General features: G+C 38.4%; 1 protein-coding gene across 1 annotated transcript in view; it reads left to right on the top strand.

Moving 5' to 3' along the window:
- Window positions 1-17,852, top strand: part of VWA3B (von Willebrand factor A domain containing 3B) — a 105,813-nt gene that overhangs the window by 54,342 nt on the left and 33,619 nt on the right. Inside the window, exons 17-23 of the mRNA XM_067559936.1 lie at window positions 558-742; window positions 1,378-1,515; window positions 2,478-2,517; window positions 2,631-2,787; window positions 7,982-8,100; window positions 11,625-11,675; window positions 12,375-12,594. Coding sequence (XP_067416037.1) covers window positions 558-742; window positions 1,378-1,515; window positions 2,478-2,517; window positions 2,631-2,787; window positions 7,982-8,100; window positions 11,625-11,675; window positions 12,375-12,594 — 910 coding nt within the window. The remainder of the gene's footprint in view (window positions 1-557; window positions 743-1,377; window positions 1,516-2,477; window positions 2,518-2,630; window positions 2,788-7,981; window positions 8,101-11,624; window positions 11,676-12,374; window positions 12,595-17,852) is intronic.

Genomic DNA, 17,852 nt, shown 5'->3' with positions numbered 1-17,852 from the left:
TTTTACATTTCAGAAAAGGATTTCAACAATTAATTAAAACAATCTCGTGCCTTAAAAAGATATCTGAATAGTAGCAGAAGTTCATGATTTAGTATTATAGATGAGAAAGTGTATATTGTGCAGAATGATTTAAGATGCATGGTAGGAAAGGTCAGTAGCTCAGTATAAAAATATGTAAAGTGTTTATTTCATTAGTAGAGACATTTATATCACTTATTGATTATTTATAGGGTAACTCACTCTCCTCCCTCTATCCTTGAGAACTCAAAGCAGCTATAATATAATATTCTGGCCTCAGTAAAAGACTACTTACATGTGTATCAGGGTTTTTTACATGAACCTTTGTAAATAAAATTAACCGTTTTAACCTATTTGTGAAATCAAGACCATAGTAAAATAATGTGAATCATTTTGTAGTCTTGCGTTGCATTTGAAATCCATGTTTAAATGCTGCATGCATTTAAACTTAACATTTCAGAAGTGCTTCCTTACAAATGCATGCATACTCTTGAAGGCTATTCACTTGCTTGTTTCTTGTCTTTATCACTCATAAACAGGGATCACAAACAGACTCTTACTGCTTCCTCCGTAACCACACACATTCAGGAACTGAACCCTGCTCCTACCAATAGGCCACACTGTGCCTCAGAAGAGCCACTGCTGACTTCACACCAGCGTACAGTAGATGTATGGCAAACTCGCTGTGATAGTCCAGTCAGAAGGAAGGCAGCACTGTATGCAGGTAACTACCTAAAATGATGTGTGGATATTATTGAGTAGAATTTATTCATCCACTGTGAAATGAAATTATTCTGTCAATAATAAAATAAAAATTCCTCATCTCTGTTGCAAATAAAACCTTTGATTATTTAAACAAAAATTATCTTAAAACTGTAATTAATCTTTCATCATTTTTGCATTTTGTTCATCTTGGGCATTTACCGTGGACTGGTCAGTGTCCAGTCATTTGCACTTTCTGACACAGTGCTCTGGTGGTTGGTTTGCACACACTACAAAGAAATGCCTAATTTAAACACTATTCTGATTTGAAATTTTAAAAATATAATGTAAACAGTTCAGTTAATAATAGGCATTTAACGCTACTCTTTTTAATGCAAATAAGTGAATAATTGTTTGTGGTTATCCTGAAGCGCTCGTGTGTTTTTTATTAGCTATAGCATTAATTTTAAAAACAAAACCAAAAAACCTTGGGAAAGTACAGAGAACCAATTAGTGCTGAAGTATTGATAACTGTCAGGGCTTGTCTAAGACAGTTCATTTAAGAACGGGATGAACATGAAAGAAGTGTTTTCAAGAATTGCAGACAGCCATTTGATTGTTGATTAGTTGTCCTTTTCTGTGTCTGAATGCCCACAGAGCAAACAAAGACTAGTCTCCTCAGGACCCTGGGCCATCGAGTGAGGTCCTGTGAAGAAAGACCAGATGAGAGGATATCTCCAGAAAGAAAGGGTTGTTTGCTAAGAAATAGCCTGAATTCAGCTACTGCTTTTAAAGGCAAGTTAGCACAATTGGGGGAGTTTAAGTCATATATTCTAATTTTGTTCAGATCTGGTGGTACCATGTTTGAGATAAAAACTGAATTGTCGATGAGCTTGTAAACTGCAGTAAAAAGGATTCTGACTGGGTTTCACCGACCTGGCCAAGGAAGCATTTTCAGGAAGATGGTAAATTTGAGTTATTAAAATATGATGAATACTGATTGAACTATTGAATACAATTCACACATCTGTAAATGGCATTCAGTTTAGCCTCCTCTGCAAGGGAAAGAATGGTCTGGTGGTTGTGTTTTTTTTTTTTTTTTTTTTTTTTTAAGAACCTTTTTTAAGAAGCCTACTGTCTATACAATGTCTCTTTGGCAGGATCATTTTTCACAAAGGTGGTGCAGAATTCATTGAAGGCTGCTGAACGCACACTGAATCGGTGTTGTTTCTCCTGAACAGGCTGCATATCCAAGATATGCTCATTGTAATCAAAGAAATGTGAAAACTGTATATTAGCTTAATGAGATTTTTATACAGGTTCACCTTAACTTAGCGATCCTGGCCATCCTGCCAGTGACAGTATGTTATGTTACTATGGCCTGAGTTGAGGAACAAACTTGGTGAATCTTCCTTCTTGAGTTAAAGGCTATAAATCTAAACCAAGTTTAAAATTAAATTTGAAATGATAAAATTAGTTCTTATCTAGTTTTGCATTTTTTGTTTTTATTACTTCTTGTGAAGGCTGGGTGAGAACTCTGAATCTTGATCAAGCATGATGATTTAAACACGAGAGATTAATTCTCATTAATAAATTTAGTAGCTGGAATAAGCATTATTATACAACCTTCTAACAGTAGCCCTTCTAATAGGCTCAGATAGAGCTGATGCTAATTATTATGTATTGTGTGTGTGTGTGTGCGTGCGCAAAACCATTACATGATGCCTTTGTAAATTTTGGTAAATGTTTTTCCACAGAGCTGAATACACAAAAGGTGGCAAAAAGAACATCTAAAGAGTACGTACATGTAACACACACAGATGGTGGTGTTTTTATTTCTTTATTTTCAGTAACTGCTATATTCCAAATATGTTTGTCTCATATTCTCTCTCTCAATCTCTTATTTTTAGTTCTCTAGACACGTCTTCAGCTCGTTGGCTAAAGACTCATGGTTTGGTTGCTAGACGACTCACTATGATGGATGCCTTAGCCCCTACAGCTGTTCCTCACAGTACTAAATACATCCCGGTTTTAGACAAACATGTTGTTTCTAAAGTATTCGATGAGGTAAAACTCTTATGCTGTTCCAGAGGAAAACTAAAATTTACCATTGTTAACAGAAGGGTTTTTATTATTCATCCAGATAAATATTAACTAATTATGTCCTCAAGTGTCCACGGCAGAGTGTGGGTTATTCACACGGCCCAAGCATAATTTTTTTCTGGCCCAGTACAAACTTGTAACACGGGCCACCTCCACACACATACCACAATCCCTCATCCCATACATACAATCTCATGAGCCATGAAAATTTTTTTCCTCAGGGTAATGGGGGTTGCAGCCTCCGGGCCCTGGTAAAGGGTACCCTTCCCCCCTCTCCTCCATGGGGGCCCTGGTTATTCACAGTAAATGTTCTGAATTTTGATTTCTGAATTTTGAGTTCAGTTAGCCAGCTGGTAAACTGGTGAAGCTTTCCTGGATCACTGAGTTCTCAGAATTTACACATGCTCTCTAGAGTGTTTCTAGAAAAGAACAGAATTAAATGATCTAGGGCCCCATCTTGATAGGTGCTGAGTTTCTCTTGTAAGGTTCTGAAAGTTCACAATTCCCACTGAATTATTTGTCATGAAATGTAAAATTATACCCTCCCCAAAGGGCAATCCCTGTTGTGGAAAGTTACCCCTGCATGGATTCTTGTATTGGTGTCTTCTCTATACATGCTGAAAATTTGCTGCAGTTCATTTTAAATATTAAAAGTTTTTTCAAAAACAACACAGCAGAGGAAAAGCTGGAGATCATGAGCTTAAACTCCAATAATGAGGAGGTAAAGGCTTTATGAATGGGATATGATGTAGAGCTGAGTGAAACATTCATAACAAAATGTGAACCTACACACAACTTAAGATTTTTTTACATTTCAGTTTTAAATTCCAACTTGGATGCACTTTTAAGGCATTTTTGCTATGATATACAAGCTTTTAAAGCAAAAATAGGCTTGCTCTTTTTGTGAAAATAGCCAAAAAACCAAGCTTGTTTCTGATATATAAAAAAAGGAGAGGTTTTTTTTTTAAGACGGATTGCTTTTTGCATAAAAAAAAACATACAGAAATGTACATTTTCATACTTCATATGTGAAAATAACCATTGCCAAAACTGAAGAAAGCAAAATTTGTGTGAAACTGCACAAATCAGTGAATTTGTGTGTAAACTGTCCTGTAACAGAAATTGAATTTTACACAACTCTAATGGACTGTTTCTTGGCCATTGTTACCACTCCCTATGTCCTTTCCTCAAGAGCCCCACCTGCTGTTTTCTTCAGCTCTCTTCATGGAGAGACTCCCTGCATCTTTCCAGGACAATCTTGAAACTTTGTTGTAACTGCTATTGAAAGAAGCCCCTGGTAAAAGCTAAAAGCCTTCTAGGATGGTTTGAGCCACCTCTCTGAAAGTGCTATTTTAGAGAAATATTTTATCTAGGTATTATTGGGCCAAATTAATCCACAGGGATGAATTTAGGCCATTATACTTGGAATGAATATAGTGGTATAGGTGTAAACAAACAGTGCAGTAGGCATTTTTGAGGCACAGAGTCAGAAGTAGAGCTGAGCAAATTTTTTTATGACAAATAGTTTATTTGCTGAAAAATGTAGTTTTGGTTGACCCCAAACTATGCGTGAATTTGACTTGATAGTTTTATCTGGGGAAAAGTTTTTCAGGGTCAGTTTGAGAAAAGTAAGAGGGAGCTTGTTTCACTTCGTATAAGTACTTAAATATTCACTGAACCAAAGTGAGAGTGACTCGATAGGTGATTAAAGCACTCCGTTGAGTGGGAGGGATGTAGGAGATGTGAATTCAAACCCCTCCTCCTACTCAGGCGGAGGGAAGATTCGAATCCACGTCTCTTAGGTGAGTGCCTTAATCATCTGACTATAACGTCACTCTCTCACTTTGGTCCAATGAATATTTAAGTATTTAAACAAAGTGGAACAGCTTCAACAGGAGAGATTGAGAGCAACTTATCCCAGAATAGCCTATAGCCTGGTGGTAGATGCTTACTTGGCAAGGGGATGATTTGAGTTCAAGTCTCTGCTCCAGAGTGGGGATTCAAACTTGGGTCTCCCACATTCCAGTGCCCTAACCACTGAGCTAAAGGTTCTAAAGGGACGCCCATATACCTGATCTGAAACAGACTTTTCCAAATTGTTGACAAATTCCAAACATTTTTGGAAATGAACTGAATATTTTCCCTGATCTTTCAGTTTGCTGTTCAGACCAACAAATCAGTTATTTGTCCAGCTCTTGTTACAAGTAATTATAAATTAACGCTCCTGTCCTGCAATCTATTTTTACAGAGAACTTCCCCATTGATTTCATAAAGACATCTAATGCATAGCTCAATGTTAGGTTATGTCCTGAAGTGCTGGAGCCTGCATTCTTCCAGGTCATGTATATGCCGTATGTAAAGGAAAAGAAAGGAAATGGGTCTACAAATAAGTGGAGTCAACAGAATTAATTTATCAGCTCTGAAATCCGTTCTCCTTTGGAATCCATGTCAACACATAAGGGAAAAGCTGAGACTAGGGTGTGACTTTAATTATAAAGCTTGAGCAGGAATTATCAGATTGCATTTAGACTCTTGATTGCTCCTATACTTTGAAAGACCCAATTCAGAATCATAAATGTTTATGCAATTGTTGGTATTCTTTCTCCTCAGATCTTGGTTTTGTTGGGTTAGAATGCTCCTTGGCTTTCTTTTAGGATGACATTTTTTTTTTATTTTCACCCTCTACAAATATTGATTCACTAACATCAACTCTGTCATTTTGGAAATAAAGAAGCAAGCAAAAAGGTTACCATGGCAACTCTTCAGTAACATCATGCTGTCATGCTCTTTCATTTGTGTGTGGCCTGGCAATTTCACCTGAGTTATTTCAAAGAGATTAATTCATTACACAACCCATCAGTTTCATATTCAGAATAAAAAGTGTTTTGAGTGTTTAGCATAATATACAGTCCCTGTCTAGTAGTTCTGGAGGAATACTTCTCTGTAGATTGCTTTATGTATCTGCTTTGCAGAGTGTGGTGTCTTTAATAAGTTTAATGCCATAATAATGTGTGTATTTTGTCTGTCCTTCAAGTACCGCTCAGATTATTATACCCATTCTTTTAGAAATTATATTTAATTTTAATGTATTGTATGGTACTGTCCGGATTAAGGGTCGGGGTTGGGAGACACATTCCATCAGAAAGGGAGCCTCCATGGAGAAAATCCTGTGAGCCTCTTACAATCTTTTGTATGAAGGGGACCCCAGCTTGCTCAACTATGGCAGTACAGGTTTGGAAAAGAGGTGATGTCTCAAGTAGGCCCCAGACTATTTAGGGCTTGAACTCCACCTGGAAATCCCGAGGCAGGCTGTGCTCTTTGAGTATCTCCCCCTGAGCAAAGACTGATCTCATCTGTTTGAACAAAATACTCCACTTACGAACAACTGAGCTGACACATTTCTCACTAGCTTTAACCGCTGAGTGAATTTAAGGTGTGGTCCATTGTGAAGTGCTTTACTGTAATCTGTTAGTGAGGTGACACAAATGTATAAATCTCCGGCTGTGTCTACACTAGAGAGCTTACAGCAGTACAGCTGGACTGATGCAGCTGCACTTCTGTCAGATCTCTCATGTAGCCGCTCTATGCTGACGGGAGAGAGCTCTCCTATCAGCATAATTAAACCACCCTCAATGAGTGCACGCAAATTACTCCAGCATAAGTGGTAATGTTGCCCAGTGGGGGTGAAATATTCACATCTCTGAGCAACATAAGTTTTGCCAACATAAATGGTAGCGTAGACATGGCCTTAGTTAAGAGGTCGTTCTCAGAGAGAAAAGGTGGCAACCTTGCAGCCAGCTGCAGATGGAGAAAAAGCCATTCTGACTTCTGCTGAAAGATAGTCATCTAGTAATAACTGGGAATCCAACCAGGCTCCCATGATATAGACACAAGTAATACATGGCAGAGACATATTTTCAGTTAGAGGCATTTTTTGTATTGCATCTTCTGACTGTTTTCTGTATCCCATCAACATTACTTCAGTTTGATCAGAATTGAACTTCAGCCAGCTCTCTGTCATCCATGTTCCAAACTCAGCCAGACACTGGGAAAGCTCTTTAATGGCACCATTTGAGTCAAAATACAGTTTTGCAGAATCTATGTTGGTACATTTATTTAATACAGTAGTACCTTCCTCCTGTATCCCATGTTTCATGTTTCCTCGTGGTACTGTGTACTGGAGTGATGGTATCAGTTTTTCCAGAATTACCCTTGCATAGTTCAGTTGTTTGGAGGGTTGTGGGAAATTGGGTTGGATAATGTTTGTGGATTGGGAAGTTGTGGGAGGTCTCATTATCCTCTTTAAGATCCCTGTGATATTTTTGTAATGAAGTGTGCTTATATAGATCCTGTAATACACTCTCAGAGACAGATACTCAAAGATACCTAAAAATGTATATAGATGCCTTGCGCAATTTTCAAAAGTGCCTTTGCAGGTTAGGAGCCTCGTTCCCATTGAAATCAATGACGTTAGTTTCAATGGGAGTTAAGCACCTAATCTACTTCGATCTTTTGCAATCACAGTAGGTACCTATCTGCGCCTTTAGGAACCTAAATACCTTGGAAATCTACCTCCTAGAGTATAAGATATGACATTTTAAATGTTTAAATAAGTAAATTCCCTATTTGCATGTTATGTGTAGAAATAGATGCCAATAAACTGGTGTTGTATACAGAAGTATAATACAATGATATATTAAAACAATACAATATATAATATGATCATGTTGTAGATCCTGTTTGAATCTTTTCCGTTCTACCCTTTAGCTATTAGAGTAAGACTGGAGAGAAATCAGCTCATTCTATTTAGAATTTAAATAGAGATTTAGCTAGCTTCATTTCCCTTCCCTCATAAGAATTCATTTGCAGGGTTCCAACATTTATTTAAAGGAGGTCACACTAGTTAGTTCATAAGATTTGTGTACGTGTAGTGCAAGAAAATGGTGTTTTAATTGAGAAACAAACGTTATGTTTCAACCTCCTTACTTTTGATCGGTATCAATCTTGTGGTCTCCAAACACTTGATCACTCAAACAAGTGCTTGGCTTTTTCTTTATGCAGTCCTTTGAAACTTGCCTTTTGTACGTAAGGTTGGGGTATTCCAGTAGATAAAGAATAACACGATAAATGAAATCCTTGCCCTTTTTTTGTGTTGTAGGTGTTACCCCTGGCCCACGTTAGCAATGACAAGAAGCGGATCACACTAATTAATCCTCAGGCAGTGAATCTTGATGCCTATAAAGAGAAGTTGAAACGGGCAATTAAATCCTATGAAAGGCAAGTCTGCTCTTCAGATTTTCTCTATGCTGACAGACTAATTCCGTTTTTTCATATGATGAACTGGGTTAATTGTACATCTCTGACTGCCTCTCCTGTAATCTGCTCACTAATCCATCTCCTCAAAGATTTATTCTAACATTCTGTACATTTGAACATTTTCAAACAACCATCTTTGTCTAAAATGTATCCTACTAGAGAAATGTTTCCTTCTCTTCTAAACTGTGGCATTAAAAGTGAACGGGCAGTAAGGGACATGATAAATATTACACTGCATGCATAATACACACATTCTTTTTACGTAACAAAAATTCATTTTTAATCCAACTGTATTCTCAAAATGTTAAATGTAAAAAAAACCCTTTCTGAAATAGAAACATAATACAAATATAGCCAAGGCAATAAACAACAGTTGCCTAACATTAAGCTCCTAAATCTGTATTTAGATGCCTAAATAATTGTCCTGAGTTTTGCTGTTGGCTGCTTGGCACTTTTGAAAAATCAAACCACTTATTTAGTCCCCTAATTATGTGTTTAGTAGTATAACTTTTGGCACCTGTGTTATAAGATATTGGCCCTTATTTTTACGTTTTTTCCAGAAGAATTGTGCTGTGCTTATTAAATGTTTGCGAGATCAGATGGGAAGTAAACATTGAAAGGGTATTATAAATCTTAACTATTTATTTCCTGGCTTTTAAGTTTGTGGTTTTTGAAAATTATTTGATGATTAGTCATCTTAACAGGGTTTTAAGGAAAAAAACACTTTAATAAACTATATGCCTAGTCAAATTTTATTCTAATAATATTTATAGATTTAATGACTAATAAATTTATGACAACTGTTTTCCTTTCTTGACTAATTGCTGTGCTGGCTTCCCAATTTTTACTCTCCTTCACAGATCTCAATATCCATTGTGAAACAACAAACAAATCTTTTTTCCATTCCCAAATTTTATTGCCAAGACCGTGGGTTGGTCTACACTACATACTTACATTGGTATAACTACATCGCTCAGGGGTGTGAAAAATCTACACCCCTGATTGACATAGTTATACCGACCGTAATCCCTTGTGTAGACAGCGCTATGTTGGCAGGAGAGCTTCTCTTGCTGACATAGCTACCGCCTCTCTCCTGTCAGTTAGAGCATCTTCACCAGACACATTACAACAGCACATCTGCACTGATGTAAATTTGTAGTGTAGACCTGCCCTGTCTTTCATGGTCATGAAATGAAATGAAATGATTTGGAAATGTTTGTCTGGTATAATATTTGTGGAAATCAAAGAAGATATATTTGCTTTTATTTTGCATTTGTTTGGTTGAATTTTAATAGATCTATGTGGCCTGATCCAATGCTCATTGAAGTCAATGTGAATTTTGTCATTGATTTTAATGGTGATATTTTGATAACTATTTCCATCTTGTTCACTGTGTGGAATGTTGTTGAAAAATAATCCTCGTTGGCTTGAGTGGAATTGTAAGGGGGAGAAAAATGTCATGAGTGTTTTACTGAAGAGCTTGAACACAGGACTGACTTAAAGTACTGGGCCTGGTCTCTACGAAACTTACTGACATGAGTGGTCCTTACTGATGCAACTAGTCCCATTGACTAAAGTGATTCAGGGTTACTAGCATCAATAAAGGCTTGTAGGATTGGGCCCAGTATTTTTACAAATGTGTAAACAACAGAAGTGCTTGAAGGCACCAGTTGTTGAGCATTAATACTAATGAAAATTTCAAAATGAATGTTTTAGCTGTTTTTCCTTTAGATGTGGGTCTAAAACTATTCAAAACCAAAAATATTGTTTCTTCTCAGTTCGAGACAAAAGAAAACTGTTTTTGGAATTTTCCACCATGGAATTCACTGTGGAGAAGGCATTTATGTACCAATTTTTAGTAAAAGCTGTTTTTTAAAATCCCAAACTATAAATCCTTGAAACTAAATGTATAAAATAGAAACACTGGTATAACTGAACTATAGCATTGCTGTTGCAAGGCTGCAATGAAGATTTTAACAGTTTCAGCAAATGTCATTTAGGATGGGGGTAGGGTTACGTACAAAAGGTGAAATGATTTCTTGCCTAAATATCTGGATGCCATGTTTCAACCTGTAGAGGATGTAAATGACAAATTATAACTTCACATTTCCAGCTGAAACACCAGTTTAACCATGTCTTTTGTGCTATGAATACAGAATTACAGTTCTGATAATTGAATCTGCAAGGTTTGCCAGGGTTCAGCTTTGTGAATAGTAGCAAATTTATTTTGACATCTATAAATTAGTATGTGCTGGTTTGAAGAATAGAAGAAACCATGACAATAATCTTACACACATTAGATTGACCATTAGCGTAAAATTAAGAGGGAAGAAAGTGATGATGGCAGTAATTTCATGTTCTGGCAGATAAATATCCTTCAGTGAAGGAGAAAAAAGCTAGGATCTACAAAGCATGTGTGATTTTGAATAGTCACAGACATTTACAAACAAGCTAGTTATGAATGTGCAGCATTTAAAAGTGTGAAGTAGACAGTTGAGCATGCCAAGAATGCAGATTATGAATGTACTAATAATTTATATTCTGAAGGAACGGATTCTTGTTTCCCTTAGCAGATGAACTGAATCAGTGAGAAACCAATATTCAGAATCTAATTTTGTGTAGGTTGTTTTTTGTTTGTTTGTTTGGTGAATTTACTGTTGCACTTAAAAGCAAAGGTTGGAAAAAGACAAGTGTTTGAAAAGGTCTGAGTCTTCTTTAGAATGAATTGATGCCAACTAAGACATTTAAAAACAATAGCTGCGTTCACTTTTCTATATGATGTCTACTAGAATCCCCAGAGATTTGCTTCTGCATTGTGAAATGAGAGAGAGAGAGTTATGTGATGGCTTAATTGTGTGGATGTCGACATTTAGGGATAAAACTGTTAACTTAAACTGGCTAATAGAAACTTGTAATCTATGCCTAAAAAACAAAGACAAAAACCTGTAACAAAGACAAAAAACCTTATAGTGTTTTTAAAATGACAGAACTTGAGTGCAATTCAGTTTTCAGCACAGCTATCCTTAGTGGGCAGAGTGCAATGAAGTAAAAAATGTAAATGGTGCGATTGCATTTGATTTTTAAGTGGGAAAAATCATTAACATTGCTTCTCAAGTGCCTTCATGCTGAAGTTGCTAACTTGTAGGGAGTAGCTGTTGGGTGACATTAAATCAGTGCTATTGTTTAGTTTAGATTACTGGGTGCTGGACTGAACTCTCTATTGAAATTCCTGCAGAAAACAGTAGTGATTGCCACTAATCTTTGTGACCCTGAAATAATCATGTTGCCACTAGATGGAAGATGCTGTTTTCCTATCTCCTTTTGCAGATGATAAATTCATGGCTGAATCATAAGGATAGTTTGTGCTGTCAATACAAATCATGGTAGATATCTTTAGAACTGTATGTGCTGGTTTATTCATTATTATGGTAATTATCCACACACTGACCATATTCCATCAGACATTGTTTTTTTTTATTTAATAGGCGCCTAAATCTAATTATTTGGAGAGCACTATCTCAAGAGGAAAAAGACAAGTAAGTTTTCACCATCTTCCTTTTCTGTCTCAATGATTTAATTTTTAAAATATCCATTAATGGAATGGGAGCTGTGGGTGCTCAGAACCTTTAAGAATCAGATCATAAATATTTAACACACTTTTATGATTGCTCTTGTCAAATATTTCCTGTCTACATCTTACTGGTAAAAATTGTATATGTGACACAAGGTAACGTGTAAGCCTCAGGTTTTGGTTTGCCACCCACTGAGTTACAAAGTGAGAAGATTCCTTCTCCCTCTTGCTGTTCACTTTTGTAAAAGAGAACATGCACTTTCCCTTAACAGTGTTAATCTATGCTCAGTATAGAGTGGCAAGGATTTGGGAAGGCGGGGACATCATCATATTTGGCATCAGCATAAACCCTTCTCTACTTAGCCAATGAGTAGCACTCCAAGGATTGGTTTGTGAAGGAATAAGCTATCCTGATTATAAGCACTTTTACACTGCATCCACATTGGGGTGGTTTGTAGAACTTTAACTAGATCGATTTTTAAACTGATATAGTTAGAATGGTACAAAAAGTATATGTAGAACAGCCCTAAGAGCAGTGAAGTTAGCACCTATTTACTTCACAGGGCAGTGTGCTGTTTAATTATTTAATGTTTGTAAAGTGTCTTGAAGATTAAAAACATCACTCTGTGTACTTGTGAACTATGGTAATTTTTTTTTTTAAAAGGTTTGAGCAGGAGGAACCAGTCCCTTATATGGAACACAAGGAAGCTTTGCTACAGGCCCTGGAAAATCTGGGATGGCCTGTTTCTTACGATGATGTGACACTTTTGGAAGATGAGATTCTGGCAGGATTAACATACATCCAACAAGCCTCTGATCTTCAGAAAGCTGCCAGAAAGGAAATTCAGAGAACCTCTGAATCACACATCAACCACAGTAAAACGGTAAGTGGTACTAGCAGGGCAATCAAACATTTCCTTTCAAATATTCTTCCATATGTGCTCCTAGGATAATTTCTTCTGTCACTTAGCTACTTGATAGGATGGCACTAAACATAACTCTATACAAGCTGGGGAAGAAGCACTTAGTTGCTAATCATGCTTCTAAAAAGAGATGAAACTGTAGTGATCACATACTATTTTGTAGAAAAGTTTGTTTACCTATTGTGACCAGACCAGTAAGGGGTTGTATCACCACATGCCCTGCAACTTTGGGGCCTTAAATGCTGTGCTGTTGTGACACCAACAGCGAGCAGACAAGCATACAGGTCACACCCTGGTTTCCACCATCCAATTACTTTTTGCATGGTGACCTCCCAACCCCTCCCCAGTCCTGAATTTCCCCAAGACTGTCTGCCCTGTAGTGCCCAGACCTCTTGCTGAAGTTGTTCCCTTAAAGAGACAGCACCCGGCAGCTTATTACCTTAACTGAGGCTAACAAACACTCTATTTGAATCAAAGCACTAAATTGGTTTCTAGTAAAAGTAAAACACGTTTATTGAACAAAAAAGTTTGTGATACCAATTATAAGGAATAAAGCTAGAAAGGGTTACAAGCAAACAAAAGTAAAAATACACTTTTAAGACTAAAACCTGATTTAACAAACTAAAGTCTCTTGTTCAAAGAAGTGTTTCTCACTATATTTCTTTTCCAGCATGGTTGACCAGGCTCTCTGGCCAAGACCCTTTACAGAACTCAGTGTGCTTTGTTCCTTTGTTCCTTCAGGTGAAGGACCTGATCTGTTGGCTATCTGCCAGCATTATACCAATCTATATGCCTGGAATAGTGGCCTGGAATAGTGTGCATCTCCACATTTCCATTCAGGGATGCTTTTGGGCTATGCAAGTGCAGCAAAATTGAGTCCTTCTCTGGATATGTCTAAATTGCAGTGTTAACCCAGTGCTGTGGGATCAGAACTGGTGGACCTGGTGTTTCCAAGCCCATGCTTAAGCATCCACACTGCATTGTAAACCTGGTCTTACAGTTCCTGGCCCTGGGTCTCACAGCTGTGCTAACGCATCCATTCTGCACTACACAGTTCTTCTGGCTTGCATTGTGTCCACATTGCAAAATGAGGGCTTCTAGATCCTAGTCCTGAGTGCTTGCTGACCTGAGTCAGACTGCTTTATGAGTAAATGGAAGCAGGGCTTGGGCTCAAACCTGAATCAGAACCCAGGCTTAGCATGCAGTGTAAGCATATCCTCCATGCCCCTGGCAGCTTCTCTGTCTGTGAACCTCCCATACATAGGGCTAATAGAGAGCTTAAGTGGTTAAGTGGGCTTTGTGCGGGCCCTCCACCCTTTGGATAAGTTTCACTCTTGCCTGTTAGTGAGATTCCTGTAGGACATTTATATATCTATATGTGTATATATAACAGTCTTTACATGGTTTTTATGTAAGCTAAAACCTTCATTGCTTTGTAGATTGTTGGCCACTGCAGTAACGTCAGGTTAAGTTACTTTATGGTCACCACTTCTCTATTTCAACTCTTTAGAGGGCATTTGAGGGCTCTTTGTAGAAGGCAAGTAGTGGGCTTGCAACTGTTCTGAAGAGCTCAATATGTGCAGGGCATGGGTTTGGTTCGGTTATGCAGGTGAAATACTAGCTGGCAAAATCACTATATCACTGCCTTGTAAGTACCTGTGGAGTGTGAGGGATGGGTGCAGGTCTAGTACAGAATACAGATGTCAGAACTTGCGCTGTAGTAAGAGTCCAACCTTAAGCTTCATGATTTTACTCTTTCACTACCCTCAACCCATGCTGAGGTTTGCTCCTCCCAAAAGATGTATTGTGTCAGCCCTTCAGCTCTCCTACGGTGTTACAGTGGTGGAGGAAAGTGGATTTGGACTCCAAATTGACATTCCCTCCCTGTACAAAATAATGAGCCGCAAAGGTGGGTCACATACATGCATAAGTTTACTATAAATAATTAACATTTTTTTAAGAAACAGCAGTTATGAGTAACTTGCAAACAAATTCCATTTTGATTTGACAATTCTATTAACAGATAATATTTATCACTTGGCAGTGTCCCTTTAAAAAAAAATTGTACTCAACTGCTGAAATAAGGAACAAAAAATACATAGCTCTCTATGGATCAGAGTTAAGATTATAGTTGCATGATACATTTATTTATGCTTAACAAGAATAGTTTGAGTGTAATATTTGATATGCTTAAGTATTCTCTTCCTTGTTTTTATTTTGTGAGTTATGTGATAGGTAAATAAGTTTTTGGCATTAGTCTTACATTTTTTTTCTTTTTTTGGAATATGGAAATGTTTTTATTTTTTTCTTACAAAATGCCTTGATGTGTATGTGTGTGGGGGCGGGAAGGGGAGGGGGTGATGGTGTTTAGTTTAGAATTTATTTGCAAATATAAATATATAAGGATCTTTTTCTAATTTTAATAAAAATGCATAACCAGGTTTTAAACATAATTGTCAAAGCTAAATTAATTACCATTGAGTACTTCTTGGAAAAGAATTTTCCTTTTCCATTTAAGATTTTTAAATTAAATTAAAAATTGAATTGATCTAGTGCTTAGATTCAAAACAACTTATGTGACAACATATTTATTAATCAAAGACAGCCATTTAATTTAGCAACAACTGCATATTATGAAATTTAAGGATAAACTTAAGGATGTAGCTGAACATTGAGAGACACTGGTGATCGCAATTTTTAAAATGGCTACAGAAAGCATTTCCCTAAGTTGCTCTCATTGCATGGTAATTACAATGCAAGGCCTTGGTGCTACAAAATACTTAGGCACAGAATGGAAATTTGACTTTAGCCTGCACTGGTTGTGATGCTTCTGCTCTCTGACAATCTCAGTACCTGTTGAAAGTGGCAGATGAAAGATATTGAGAGGAGTGACAATCTTGATTGCCTGGCAGTGTGTGCTCAGTGTGTCAAGTGATGTTTGAAACTTGACAGCTCAAGGTCTGATTCAATATGTTGCCAGTGCTGTGAGCAACCCGTTCAGAAAGAAACAAAGTGCACTGAAACCTGTCTAAATGACTCAGTTCTCTACAAAGGTTCATGCTTACCTCAGACTTCCACTTCAAAAGGATCCATGTGCAGTGCATTTGAGCGTGATTAAAGATATAACAACAAAGTGCACAACATGTCAGCTTCCAGAATAGAATTTTGCTCTCCCCTATTAGGAACACAAATACTCTTACTACCATTAGTGCCAGCATGAATACAGAAAAGTCTTCGAAGAGCAATACCTTGTCCTTACTGAGAGGTTGCGATCTGGATTTGCAAGCTACATCATCTTACAGCGTGCTTCTGTTTGTAGCTTTTGACAGCCCAAGAGCATTTACTTACTTATTTTTCAATATATTGAAATTCATTTACCAAAATTTCTACATATTTATCTTGCAATCACACGTAAAAATGTAACTACATTTGATAGACATTTGATTAAAGGAAAACTCCAAGCCAAAGAAGAAAGACAGATCAATCCACTTTCTTGGGCATGAGCCTGAAGGTGAAATTCACAGTGGAGCTTAAGTAATGCGTGGGACATTGGATGTGCCCAGTGCACTGGGGTAAACTTTATCCTAAGTGAATAGAAAGACCTTGTAATGTGTCTGTTCTTCAATAAATATCTGCTCTGCTGGACCAATAGAGGAAACAAATTCTAGAGTTGAGGGTCCTCATTGTGAATGCCCTGCCTCCAGACCATTCGGAAGTCAAATCTAGGAACTAGCAGTAAAAACATCTAACTCTCAACTGCAAGGAAAGAGTACCAAGAGGAGGAATGCTGAAAAACAGTTCTTTGAGAGGATGCAGCTGTGTATTCCACTTAGGTGTGTGCATTCCCACTGAGAGTCGGAGAAATTTGCCTCGCAGTACTGTAATGAGATGTGCTCACCTCTCACGAGTGCCCCTGGTCGAGTGTGTGCACGTCTGCACTTTCTTTCCCTGTAGCTCTTCTTGGGCTTAGACTACAGGACTAAATAAGGACCTATCAATGATCACCGCCCTAGTATCAAGCTATACTCCATGTCATCCCTCTTGGAGGCAAAGTTCTTGCGCTCTCTGGGTCTTTCAGGCCCCAGTTCTCCTACTGGGCCACTAAAGAGTTCAGTTCCTCTTCTGGGGTGCCTCAAAGTCTGGGCCACTTCCTCCAGTGGATAAGGAGGGATGGGAGGAACCCGGAGTAGTGGGTGGGCCTGGGTCTCCCCACTATTATTCTTCTTCACCCATACCTCAGGACTTTGTCCTGATGGAGTCCCAGCAACCAGCCCAGGGTTCCTCATTCCCCCAGGCTTCTGCCAGCACTGCTCTATCCAAGGTCCTGTAGCTCCCCCAGCCAGCCAGGCACATCGTCCACACTCCTTTAGCTCCAGCAAGGAGCTGATCTTACTCTGGCCCTGCAGCTCTTCTTATACTAGCCTGCTGGGCCCTGATTGGCTGCTCCCTGCAGTCCCTTTCTGATTGGCTGTGTCCCACAGCCACTCTAGACAGCTTGGAGTCTCCACTGTCCTTTTCTGAGATGGGGTGTGTCAGGACCGTGAGGTCTCCAACAGGAGGCCTCAGATGGCCTGATACACCCCGTCACAAGTACCCGTACAGGGGCAGTGCTCATGCCTCGTGGCCATAGCCCCCTTGACTACATGAGGAGGTGCTGCCTGGACCCTCCCTTAGTTCCTTCTTACTGCCTGTGGCTGGAGTTGGAGCTCTGTAATCTCAATCTCACAACCTCTCAGTTAGTTTAGTTTTTTCTCTTATTGTATATAGTTAGCACTACCTTTAGTGTTAGAGTAGTGTCAGTTGTAGTAGTATGTTTCGCTCAGTGGTGGCCTTATGGGGGTTTAAATATTGTTCTTCGTCTGGGGTAGTGATCCCCACTCGCAGTGCTTGCTCTGTCTTGGTGAGCCCCACGTCAAGGAGTGTTGCACGATCTACAGATTGTTTAAGAAACGGACTCAAGTGGCTCAAGATCTTTACCTGAAGCAGCACCTGCTCAAACAGGCCACGCGGCCTGATTCAGTACTGAGGCACTTATCAGGTCAGAGATCGCCCTCGGGCTCGGAAGGTACTGCTACTTCATGTTCCAAAGCAGGAACCTCTCCAAGAAACAGAGGAACCGTTCCCAATTGACTGCACTGAGGGGAAGGTCCAATAAGACCAACTAAAACCACTCCAGGTCTCGGGGTGACTCTTTCGCCTTCCCCAGGAAAAACATGGAC

Source organism: Emydura macquarii, unplaced genomic scaffold (genome assembly GCF_026122565.2).
Source record: "Emydura macquarii macquarii isolate MOO-44397 ecotype Brisbane River unplaced genomic scaffold, CSIRO-AGI_Emac_v2 contig_2207, whole genome shotgun sequence".
NCBI classification, from domain to species: Eukaryota; Metazoa; Chordata; order Testudines; family Chelidae; genus Emydura; species Emydura macquarii.
Note: the sequence above shows the minus strand (reverse complement) of the source record. Positions and strands in the feature narration are given on the sequence as shown.